We start from the raw sequence: 13,253 nt of genomic DNA on the forward strand, positions 1-13,253 counted from the left end.
ATTTCTCTGACCTCAGCCACAGCAACATCTCTCTAGATATGTCTCTTGAGCAAGGTGAACAAAAGCAAAAAAAACTTTGGGACTACATCAAAACGAAAACTTCTGCACAGCATAGGAAATAATTAACAAAACTAACAGGCAACCTACTGAATGGGAGAAGGTATTTGCAAATGACATATCTAATAAAGGGCTAGTATCCAAAATATGTGAAGAATTTATACAACTTAAAACCAGTAAAACAAATAATACAATTAAAAATGGGCGGAAGACATGAGCAGACATTTCTTCAAAGGAGACATAGAGCTGGCCAACACATACATGAAAAAAATGCTCAATACCAGTCATCATCAGTGAAATGCAAATCAAAACCATAATGATATATCACCTCAAACCTGTCAGAATGGCTAAAATAAAAAACACAAGAAACAGATGTTAACAAGAAAGAAAAGGAATCCTTGTGCACTGTTGGTGAGAATGCAAACTGGTACAGCCATCGTGTAAAATTGTATGCAGATTCCTCAAAAAATTAAAACAACCCTATGTTCTAGCAATTGTACTACTTGGTATTTACTCAAAGAATACAAAAATACAGTTCCAAAAGATATATGCACCCCTGTGTTTATATAGTAGCATTATTTATGATAGCCAAATTATGGAAGCAGCCTAAGTGTCCACTGATTGATGAATAAAGAAGTGGTGTATATGTATAAGAATATTAGAAGAAAGAATGAAATCTTATTTGTGACATGAATAGATCTAGAGGGTATAATGCTAAGTGAAATAAGTTAGAGAAAGACAGATACCATGATTTCTTTCTTTTTTTTTTTTTTTAATATATTTTATTTATTTATTCATGAGAGACACAGAGAGAGAGAGGCAGGGACACAGGCAGAGGTAGAAGCAGGCTCCCTGGAGGGAGCCCGATGTGGGACTGGATCCTGGGACTTCAGGATCACAACCTGAGCTGAAGCTGGCGCTAAACCACTGAGCCACTCAGGCGCCCCAGATACCATGATTTCAATCGTATGTTGAACTTAAGAGAGAGAGAAACAAAGAAAAAAAAGACAAACCAAAAAATAGGCTAACTATTTATATTATTATTATATATAATATATATATTATAGTGAGCATATTAGATAAAATATATGTATTAACTATAGTGAACAAAATGGTGGTTAACAGGAAGAGAGTAGAGGGATGGGTGAAGTAGTTGAAGGAAGATTAAAAAGAACATACTTATTGGGATGAGCACTGAGTAATGTATACAATTGTTGAATCACTGTATTGTACACCTGATACTAATATAACTGTATGTTAACTATTTTGGAATTAAAATAAAAATAATAGGTGCTACGTTGATCAGCGGTCCTCTAAAACTACTCATCTTACGTACTGAAACTTTACACCTACAGAGCAACAATTCCCTTTCCTACTTTTCCCTTCCCCTGACAATTACCATTCTGTTTGCTTCTGTGAGTTTGACTATTTTAGATACTTCATGTAAGTGGAATTGTGTAGTATTTGTCCTTTTGTGACTGGCTTATTTCACTTAGTATAATGTTCTTCTGGTTCATGTTGCTGCAAATGGTAGGATTTCTTTCTTTCTAAAGGCCGAATAATATTCTTTTGTGTAATATTCTATTGTATATCTATACCACATTTTGTTTATTTATCTGTTGATGAACATTTGAATTGTTTCTGTATCTTGGCTGATGTGAATAATGGGGTAATGATGAGGTACAGATAGCTCTTTGAGATTGATTTCAGTTCTTTTAGATATATACTCAGAAGTACGATTGTTGGATCAAAATATAGCCATTATATATATTTTTAAAGATTTATTTATTTATGAGAGAGAGTGAGAGTGTGTGTGTGTGTGTGTGCGCACGCGCGCGTGTGCATGTGTGCCCTGCACACACCAGCAGGGGGAGGGGCAGGGGGAAGCAGACTCCCCGTTGAGGGGAGCGCCATGTTGGGCTTTGACTGGGAGATCATACCTGAGCCAAAACCAAGAGTTAGGCACTTAACCAACTGAGCCACCCAGATACCTCCAAAATATAGCCATTCTTAATTTTTAATGTTGTAGTTATGAATGTAATTTCTAAGAAAAATTATAGCCTTTCAACCAAATTAGTATACCATACCTTTTAGGACAATTCAATTAACTTGATTTCTACTACATCCTATTTATTCACCAATGGAAAAAAAAAATAGATTCTCCTGAATTTTTCAATTTGTAAGTTGTCATTTAGAGGATGAAATCAAATATACTTTCTTTTACAGAAGAAATTATTACAGTTATAAATTAGATGGATATATCAATACTGATATTTTGAATTCAGGTGTTTAAAAAACAACTTCTATCAGCTCACTCTGAGTCATTAGTATTTATTATTTTTTAAAGATTTTATTTATTTATTTATTTATGACAGATAGAGGCAGAGACGTAGGTAGAGGGAGAAGTAGGCTCCCTGCAAGGAGAGCCCGATGTGGGACTCAATCCCAGATCCTGGCCACGCCCTGAGCCGAAGGCAGATGCTCAAATGCTAAGCCACCCAGGTGTCCCTGTTATTTTCCACACAATGTTTTTCTTTTCTGCCATCAAGAACATTGTGGTTGTGCCTTTCTTTAAAGAAACCTTCTCTGTTGTTTCTGAGATTTGGTTTCCAAGCTGCTGACATTTATTCTCCAGTCTTGAGATGTATGCCTGGCAGGGACAACTTCTTGTGTCTACTATCTGGTCAACAAAGACTATGAAATACATCCCAATTTCAGAGATGTTAATATGCAGAGAAATGTACATATTAGAATTGAAGAAATAACAATAATCAATCTAGCATTGCTAAATGTTGGTTAGCATGTGGAGCAACAAGAACTCTCAGACATATAAGTTAGTGTGACCACTTTGGAAACCAGTGTAGCATTATCGATGCAATGCTTTTTCTAGATAGATGCCCTAGAGAACCCCTTGTAGTGTGATCCCCGAGATATATACAAGTAGTTTTATAGCAGCATTCTTTGTAGTATGCCCAAACAGGAAACAACTCAAATACCAATCAATAAGAGAGTTAATAAATAATTTGTATATTTATATGATGGAATGCTGTACAGTGATGGATATGGACAACAGTTATACCTATCAATGTGTGTGAATTTCACAAACAAAGTTTAGTGAAAAAGCAAATCACAAAAGAAAACATGTAGGCAAAAGTAAACTACCTTGTTTATTAGCAAGGCAAATCTAGGTGGTAAGCATTTTTTTGCTTTTCTGTAGTTCTACTGTGTGTAGGTCAAGATAGCGCTCACTTCCAGAGTGGAAAGGTTATTAGAGAGGACACATAGGGTGCTTCAAAGGTATGGATGGACAATGATTTATTTCTTAGCTTGGGTGATGGTTGTAATAGTGTGTGTAATATATAGATATATAGATATGATATATACATACACCATAATACATGTATATGAGGTCTATTTTACAATAAAAGCATTAAAAATAACAACACTGGAAAAAATGTGCCAAAATATTAAGAATTGTTGCTTCTCAAAGGCAGAATTAGGGGTGATTTTTCTTCTTGCTCTTTAGATTTTTGTGTGTCAGAAATTTATAACCTAAGTAAATCTTGGTTAAGGACTCTAAGGAACTAACTCAGGCAGAGTTAGATTCAGAGGCCAGATCTGCTACTTTTTTGCTGAGTAATTTTGGCAAGTTCTTTAAGTCCTCTGACCTCTTTCCTTATTAGTAAGTTGGAAACAATAATAATACTTATAGAGTTACAATGCTTAATACAGTGCCTCGCACATAGTAATAAAAGTTGCAATTATCATTATACAGTGTGTGTTTTTGGTTTATAACAAGAATTTGAACATTTTTACTTAAAAGAAATTATTCTGGAAACTATAGAACACTTATGAAAGAAATTAAAGAAGACACAAAGAAATGGAAAAATCTTCCACGCTCATGGATTGGAAGAACATGTATTGTTAAACTTTCTATATTCCCATAGCAATCTACACATTCATTGTAATCCGTATCAAAATAACAGTAGCATTTTTCACAGAACCAGAACAAACAATTCTAAAATTTGTATGGGACCAGAAAAGACCCTGAATAGCCAAAGTCATGTCAAAAGGAGAGCAAAGCGTGAAGCATAGTAATCCCAGACTTCAAGCTATATTACAAAGTTGTACTCATCAAGACAGTATGGTAGTGGTACAAAAACAGACACATAGATCAATGGAACAGAATAGAGAAACCAGAAATGGACCTTCAACTCTATGGCCAAGTAATCTCCAACAAAGCAAGAAAGAATATCCAATGAAAAAAAGACAGTTTCTTCAACAAATGGTGTTGGGAAATTGGATAGCCACATGCAATTTGAAGAATGAAACTGGACCACTTTCTTACACTATACACAAAAATAAATGGATATAAGATCTAACTGGGATAGGAAACTATCAAAATCCTAGAGAAGAACACAGACATTTTAGAGTGGTCAGGGTGAGTCAGTCTGAGGACATCTGAACAGAGTACCTGAGTCAAGCGTTGTAGTATTTTCAGTGGAAAAGCCATAGGCTTGGAGTGAGACAGTTCTGGTAACTGGAAACTCCTTGGGACTTCAAGATAAAAACCTTATGCACAGCAAAGGAAACAACCAACAAAGCTAAAGGAAAAGCTAAACCCACAGAATAGAGAAGATATTTGTAAATGCCAGATAAAGGGCTAGTATCCAAAAATCTATAAAGAACATCTCAAACTCAATGCTCCAAAACAAATAATTCAATCAAGAAATGGGCAGAAGACATGAAGAGACATTTCTCCAAAGAAGATATACAAATGGCTAACAGACATGTGAAAAGATGCTCAACATCACTCAGCATCAGGGAAATACAAATCAAAACCACAGTGAGATGCCACCTCCCACCGGTCAGAATGGCTAAAACGAACAACTCAGGAAATAACAGATGGTGGTGAGGATGTGGAGAAAGGAGAACCCTCTTAGAAATTGGTGGGAATGCAAACTGGTGCAGCCATTTTGGAAAACAGTATGGAGGTTCCTCAACAAGTTAAAAATAGAACTATCCTATGGCCCAGCAATAGTACTACTGGATATTTATCCAAAGAATACAAAATACTGATTTGAAGGGGTACATGCACCCTATTGTTTATTTTTACTTATTTTTTAAAGATTTTATTTATTTATTCATGATAGAGGCAGAGACACAGGCAGAGGGAGGAGCAGGCTCCATGCAGGGAGTCTGACATGGGACTCGATCCTGGGACTCCAGGATCACGCCCTGGGCATAAGGCAGGCGCTTAAACTGCTGAGCACCCAGGCTGCCCACCCCATTGTTTATAACAGCACTATCAACAGTAACCAAATTATGGAAAGAGCCCAAGTGTCCATCCACAGATGAATGGATAAAGAAGATGTGGTGTGTGTATATATATATATGTGTGTGTGTGTATGCTATGTATGTCATATATACACACACACATACAAATGGGATATTAATCATTCCAAAGAAGATGTGGTGTATATATATGTGTATGTGTGTGTGTATATATATATATACACATACACACAAATGGGATATTAATCATCAAAAAGAATGAAATCTTGCCATTTGCAACAACACAGATGGAACTAGAGTATATTATGCTAGTGGAATAAGTCAGAAAGACAAATACCATGCGATTTCCTATTCCTGTGTGGAATTTAAGAAACAAAACAGATGAACATAGGAGAAGGGAAGGAAAAATAAGATAAAGACAGAGGGAGAGGCAAACCGTAAGAGAGTCTTAACCATAGGGAACAAATTGAGGGTTGGTAGAGGAGAAGTGGGTGGGAGGATGGATAAGTGGGTGGTGGGTGTTAAGGAGGGCACTTGTGATGTGTACTGGGTGTTATATGCAACTGATGAATCACTAAATTCTGCCCCTGAAACTAATACTACACCATATGTGAACTAACTTGAATTTAAATAAAAATTTGAAAGAAAAAATAAAGGTAAATTATTTGTCCTTAGTTTTTTATCCTTTGACAGGTACTTCAGATGTATTTCTAGCCTTAAATGTTGGAAGGTTTGTTTGGTAAGATCAGTTAAACAATAATGTCGAAGTGACTTTGACCAAAGAGTTTTATTCAACTCTTCATCTCATAAATGCAAAAAATTAATCCAGAGTGATGGCATCACTTGTCCAGGGTCATACGGTGATTGTTGTGTTCTTATCTTATCTAACTGAATTCACTCCACCATAACCTGACCTGTATGATGGAGAATAAATATACTCTATGTTTCTTGGTCTTACTCATCTTGTCCTTCCCAGCCCAGCAGTTGTGCTCTGTGGGTCACCATAGCCCTCTCCAGTTGCATATGATCCTGCTCACTGTGGTTATCTAATCCTACTGACTGATTCCTTGTAGACCAAGAGAATGCTGGTGGAGAAGATGGGCCGAGAGGCTGTGGAACTAGGGCATGGGGAGGTGAACATCACAGGGGTGGAGGAGAACACCTTGATTGCCAGCCTTTGTGACCTTCTAGAGAGGATCTGGAGTCATGGGCTACAAGTAAAGCAGGTAAGGAATGTCTAGACTCTCCCTGCTGAGCAAATTGTCTTTTTCTTTTCACTTGCTAGCTTTCCCGTACTCTTCCAGTTGACTAGCTTTGAAAAATGGTACTTGCCATTTTTGGGATAAAACTTAAAATAGCTAAACAAACAAATAAGTAAATAAATGTGATTCAAACTATTTTCTTTTTCTTTTTTTAAGATTTTTTTTTCTTTTTTTAAGATTTTAAAAAATTTATTTATTCATGAGAGACCAGAGAGAGAGAGAAAGGCAGAGACACAGGCAGAGAGAAGCAGGCTCCACACAGGGAGCCCGATGTGGGACTCAATCCCGGGTCTCCAGGATCACGCCCTGGGCCAAAGGTAGCGCCAAACCACTGAGCCACCCAGGCTGCCCCCCACCCCTTTTTAAAGATTTTTATTTATTTATTTATTCAAACTATTTTCTTTAAAAAATATAGTTCCTGAATCTCTGTGTTTGTTAGACATTTTTAGAGTGGTATCTTCCTTATTGTAAATAGAACTGGAGGCCAAATTTATAGATCCTTTTTGGCAGCTGGCCCTGATCTAGAGATGGGACACAAAAGTAAGAGAGAACTTAGAGATCCTAAGTACCAAATGTACTCTTAAGGGTCCTTCGCTAGTTGTACATTCCCAGTGGAAAAAGGTGTGTCATTAACATTTCTTTTATATACAGATAGCTTAACTGTCTAAAGATTTGAGAAAGGACTGCAGGAGATGGAGTAAGATTGATTTTTAATGCATACCAGCGAATTTCCTTATTTCAAAATACTCTGTTTTGAATAGCTAGTCAAGATGGACAACTTTTACGTATGTTTAAATTTGAAAACAACTTGAAATCTTTTTAAAAAGCAGTCTTAGGGCCGCCTGGGTAGCTCAGTTGATTTTTAAGTGTCTGACTTGTGATTTCAGCTCAGGTCATGAACTCATGGGTTATGCCCCCATGAGATCTCATAGAGATTGAGCCCTGCAACGTGCTCTGTGCTTAGCAGGGAGTCTGCTTGAGATTCTCTCCCACTGTCCCTCTCCCCACTCATTCTCTCTCTCTTTATAGTAAAATCTTCTTCTTTTTTTTTTTTTTTTTAAAGCAGTTTTAATATGGATAAATTAGAAAATACATACAAGTATCCAGCCAGTGTTTATTGAGGGTTGACACTGTGCCAGGCATTATTGTTGAAGGCACTTGAGATACCTTAGTGAACAAAACAGACCAAGATCTCTGCCCTTCTGGAGTGCCACTGTCATGGGTATAGAGACAGTCTACCATATCTGTCTTTCAAAACAGTTTTCTGTGCACATATACCCATATACTGTGGATATTTAAAAATCCAACCACAATGAGATACCTTTTCACATCCGCAAGGATAACTGAAATAAAAAAAGACAGACAATAACAAGGTTAGTAAGGATCTGGAGAAATTAGTACCTTTACATATTGCTGATGGGAATGTAAAATGGTGCAGCCACTTTGGAGCATAGCTGGCAGTTCCTCAAAATGTTAAACATGGTGTTATATGACACAGTGAGCCTACTTTTAGCTATGTACTCAAGATAAATGGAAACATATGTCTATATAAAAACATTTACACAGATGTTCATAGCAGCATTATTCCAAATAGGCCAGAAGTAGAACAACCCAAAAGTCCATCAGTTGATGAGTAGATACACTAAGTGTGGTATATCTATACAATGGAATATAATTTAGTCGTAGAAAGAATGAAGGATGATACGTGGTTCAACATACTACGTGAAAAGAACCGTTCACAAAAGACCACATATTGTATGATCCCATTTATATAAAACGTCCAGAATAGGCAAATCCATAGATAGAAGATAGATTAGGAGATGTCAGAGATTGAAGGGAAGGAGGAATAGGTAGTGACTGATAATGGGCATGGGGTTTCTTTTTGGGTGATGACAGTGTTCTCAAATTAAGATGGTGATGGTTGTACAATTCTGTGAACATACTAAAAACCAGGGCTTTATTTGTAACAAAATTATATACTTTGTAAGTGTGAATTTTATGGTAATGTGAGTTATATCTCAGTAAAACTGTTTTTAAAAATTTAGATGGGAATATACTATACATAATGATTTGTAACTTGCTTTTTTTTAACCTCATTTTTTCCCCATGTCCTTAATTAATTTCTAGGTGATACTATAGTGTTTAAGAGCTCAAACTATGAACCGATAGATGTGGGTTTGATTCCTATTTAATAACTTTATGAAACTGATCAAGATACCTAGTTTTTTCTAAGCTTCTGTTTCATCCTATATATGATGGACTCTTTAAAGTACCCACCTCTGTAGGATTCTTACGAAGATTTGGTAAGATAGTTTAGGTGAAGTGCTACACTTGGAGCCTGGAATTTGAGAGGTGCTATATAAATATTTGTGGTTATTAGGTTATTACTCTTCTCAGATTTCAGTTTTAGTTACTGTATCCATTGTATATATGTTCCATATTTTGAATCAATCCTTTATTACTAGTCAGGTTGTTTCTGATTTTTCAATATTGTAAGCAACAATGTGGTTATAAATTTTTTATAGTGCTAAAAATTGTGTATCATGTTCCTTAAATTTTGAGACTCCTGTAGTATAAATAGCAATACTATGGGCTTTGGAGTCTAATCAGTCAGACTGGGATTTGAATCCTAGCTCCACTGGATGACTTCCAGTAACTTTTAATCCATACTGTGGAATTAATCAAATCTATCTTTGAGAGTTAAGATAATTAGATGTAATAAAAACAAATACCTAGCATGCTGTAAATATATAACCTATGATGGCTAATTATGCTATGCTCTACATGAAGAATTCCTGTTTCTTTCCTTTTCTGTATAACAAATGAATATAATATATATAATCATTTTAACATTTTCCTTTAAATTGAACGGACCTGGCACTTATAGTTGAGCTCTTCATCTTTTCGGTAAAATATATGCCCCCCAAAACTTTAAAATGTTTGCCATAAAAATTTCTAGAGAATTAGTGAGCCTTCTCCTGCATTTTAAGAAATAATACCATATGATAAACATGTTCTAAACCTGTCCTCTGAGGCTTTGCAACCATATTCTGCACAAATTCCCATATGTGAGGAATATTTTTTGGAACCCATTTGATTCCTTTCTTAGGATAGAGGCTACTTGTGTAGTGAAATACTAATACAAAATAACAAGGACTTTTAAATTGAGGTCTCAATACTGCATTTGGAGCACTAAAAGTGAAACACTGACGGTGTCACCAGAGGGAGCAAGTGTATGTGCTTTTTGGCAGGGCATTTATACCCTCAGGGACACATACATATTCAGCTGAGGATTGACTGTGACTATGTATGTTGGGTTTCTGCAACATGTTCTCCTAGGCTTTCACTTTGCTAGCATCTGTTTAGAGCTCCTGCCTCCTGCTGAGACATTCTTTGGTTATATTCCAGTCCAAGGGTTTTAACCTGGTTACCTGGTCTCTATCATGCAGATTATACATGATCTTGCAATCACCCACATTGTGACCAAATTCACTCTCAGAAAGTGATCTTATTTCCCCTTTCTGAGGATACCCTACTGATGTCCTACCTATTTTATCTACCTAGCAATTAGAACCCAAGCAGCAGTTTTTGCTGCTAGCTTCTTAAATTTTGTTATTAGCCATGACTGCCTGCATCCAGGGCTGCCTTCAGCAAGTCCTCATAAGAAGTTCTGTTATCTTCACAACTCTCTTTGGCTTTCAGTGACATTTTTCAAGGAGATGGGCATCCTTCTCTAGTATATTTTTCTAACAATAGGAGGTGAGGTTTGGTTTTTCATACTGGTTTTGTAACTGCAGCCCTTTGGGTAAATGAAAATGGGGTTTTTCTCACCTTCTGTGTATGACATTCTTGGAGAATCTGGTGCTATCTATATCTTGCTATCCCTATAAAACTACCCCAAATGGTTAGTTAGGTTAAACTGAACCTTGCAGTCTCAATTAACCTCTGTGCAAAACAGGGAAAAGAATAACCCATGTCTCCTGAACTACAAAGACCCTAGTGCCCTGTCACTAAGCTTCAGCCCAGCTGCTAGTCTCCTACTCCTGTCTGTGCTCTCCTTCCTGTAGGATTACCATGAGCCAGGGTGTTCTTCTGGTGTGGCAGGGTGGTGTTGCTCTAGCCTTTGGCTCTTCGGCATCGTTGCATGTGAGGGCTCTCTGGTGACTGGCTGTATTTAGTGTATGTCATGTCTGCACAGGTCCGTTAAGAGAGGCTGCCTTCCTAGTCTTCCTAGATTCTGAGGATACAGTGATGAATAAGCCAAAGTCCCTGCCCTTTTAGGAGCCTACTTTGGGGATACAGTGATGAATAAGCCGAAGTCCCTGCCCTTTTAGGAGTGTACTCTAATGGTTTTGGTAGATAGATGGATGAATTTCTGGAAATTGAATTACTAAGTCAAAGAGTGTGAGTATTTTAAGCTCTTGTATTGTCTTTCTTTCTTTTCTTTTTTTTTTTGTCTTTCACATATATTGTGTCAATATACCAGTTAGTGTATAGAAGTTGTCTCATTGATGTTGTTGAACATTGATTTTTTCAAATTTTTTTTTTAATTTTTATTTATTTATGATAGTCACAGAGAGAGAGAGAGAGAGAGAGAGAGTGAGGCAGAGACACAGGCAGAGGGAGAAGCAGGCTCCATGCACTGGGAGCCCGACGTGGGATTCGATCCTGGGTCTCCAGGATCACACCCTGGGCCAAAGGCAGGTGCCAAACCGCTGCGCCACCCAGGGATCCCTCAAATGTTTTTTAATGAATAATAAAAAAGTCTTTTCTAGTTTTAACTTGTGTGTTTTAAAAAAAAATTACCCTTATGGTTATTGGACTTTGTTTTAAGGTGGTTAAATCTTTTTTTCTTTTAAGTTGGTTAATTCTTGCAGGATATTCCAAACGGCAAATTTATGTTAACACCTTGCTGATCTACAGATGAGGGTTTTCTTTCATTCAAATGCTTGATTTTTTCCTTCTAAAAGCTATCAAATAGAAACAATATAGATCCTCAGTATTCTTAGGGGACAAATCTTGAGACCTTAAATCCTCATTCATCTAAGAACATAAAATTTTCTTCAGAGTGTATAACTTTACAAGTTAAATGATCTCTTCCAGGCAGTCTATATGACATCATTATAAAGAATAATAGTTCTAAAAAAAAAAAAAGAATAATAGTTCTGACACTAGATTGAAGCTTGAATCTCAACACTCTGCTTACTACTATCTGTGTAATCTTTTACAAGTTACTTAATCTTCTGATGCTTAATATGCTCTTTTCTAAAGAGAATGAGGATAGAAGTACCTATCTTGTAGGATTGTTGAGAGCATTAGATAAAATGTTATATTTTGAACATTTAACATAGTGGTTAGTTTGTAACAAGTCTCGGGGCATGGTAGCTTCTATTACTACTGTCACTTCTCTAAAACACAGAACTAAAGTCACTGATAAAATTGTTATAATAAATCCTGTTACTAAAACAAGCATAATACCACATTTACATAATATGAGCTATATAGAAACATTTACCATGAATTTAAAAGTTTTAATTATATAACAGGGGATACTGTGTACTGCAGGATGACTAGAAAGAGACAAAGCAGTGCCTGGGTGGCCAGGTGGGCTCACTCACCACCAAAGCAAATTGCTCCCTTACCTCAGGCTTGCAAATGCTTATCAGATTTGTCCCTTGGTAAAATGACAAATTACTACATGTCTCAAATAGTTTAAACTGCAACTCTTAGATTTCCAAATGCTAATAAGGTTCTGTTATATTGACTACAGTTAATACCAGTCTACCTTCCTGCAGGCTTCTTCAGTTTTACCTTCAGTAGTAAGGTGACAGCTTATTCTTCTCAGCCTGCACTAAGGACAATAGTGCCTTTAAATATTTTAGGAAATTCAGGAGCTATCATAAAATCTTGTAGATTGGATATTAGCTCCTCTGTACAGAAGCTATCATGCTCTACTCAAACTGGCCTTTAGCCAACTCAGAAGTTAATAGGTTATTTACTTTTTCTTTCTTATCCACTGGTCCATTCACAGACTCTTTTTGGCCATGTCCTTCCTGTTTGAAGTGGTAGACCATTTCTCTTTTCTGTTCCTTTCCATTCTTCTTTACATTTCTCCTGCATTTTAGTAGGAGGATATATCTGTATATATTGCATCTGGGTGTACATTGAGATAAGTACAGATACTTTTTAGTAAAATCCTGTATCTATATGTTAAAATTATCCATGACTCTGTTCACTGGATGCCTTGGCCTCTGAAATCTAAATTGATATGTTTCTCCATTGTGTTGATTCCAGGGGAAATCAGCCTTGTGGTCCCACCTGTTACATTACCAGGAAAACCGTCAGAGAAAACTCACATCAGGAAGCCTTAGTACATCAGGTAAGATGGTCTCTGCACCACTGGGGAAAACCCCCTCCACCCACTTTCCCATCCCCCACTGGAGTAGATTCTTCTAAGTCAGTGAAATCTTTGCTGTATAATGTTTCCGTTTTTAAATACTAAGCTACTCTGCTGTCTAACCACAGTGTGCCAAAGCCATGGGGTTTGCTTTCATTATGTGTTTTTATACCACCCACCCCACTTTTTTAAAGTAAATTCTGTGCCCAGCATGGGGCTCGAATTCATGACCCCAAGATTGA

General features: G+C 36.7%; 1 protein-coding gene across 3 annotated transcripts in view; it reads left to right on the forward strand.

Moving 5' to 3' along the window:
• DENND5A (DENN domain containing 5A) overlaps positions 1 to 13,253 on the forward strand; it is a 107,928-nt gene that overhangs the window by 80,706 nt on the left and 13,969 nt on the right. For all 3 annotated transcript variants that reach the window (XM_072794128.1, XM_072794126.1, XM_072794127.1), the window contains 2 exons: positions 6,426 to 6,578; positions 12,909 to 12,993. In XM_072794128.1, coding sequence (XP_072650229.1) covers positions 6,426 to 6,578; positions 12,909 to 12,993 — 238 coding nt within the window. The remainder of the gene's footprint in view (positions 1 to 6,425; positions 6,579 to 12,908; positions 12,994 to 13,253) is intronic.

This window comes from Canis lupus, chromosome 23, assembly GCF_048164855.1.
Source record: "Canis lupus baileyi chromosome 23, mCanLup2.hap1, whole genome shotgun sequence".
NCBI lineage: Eukaryota > Metazoa > Chordata > Mammalia > Carnivora > Canidae > Canis > Canis lupus.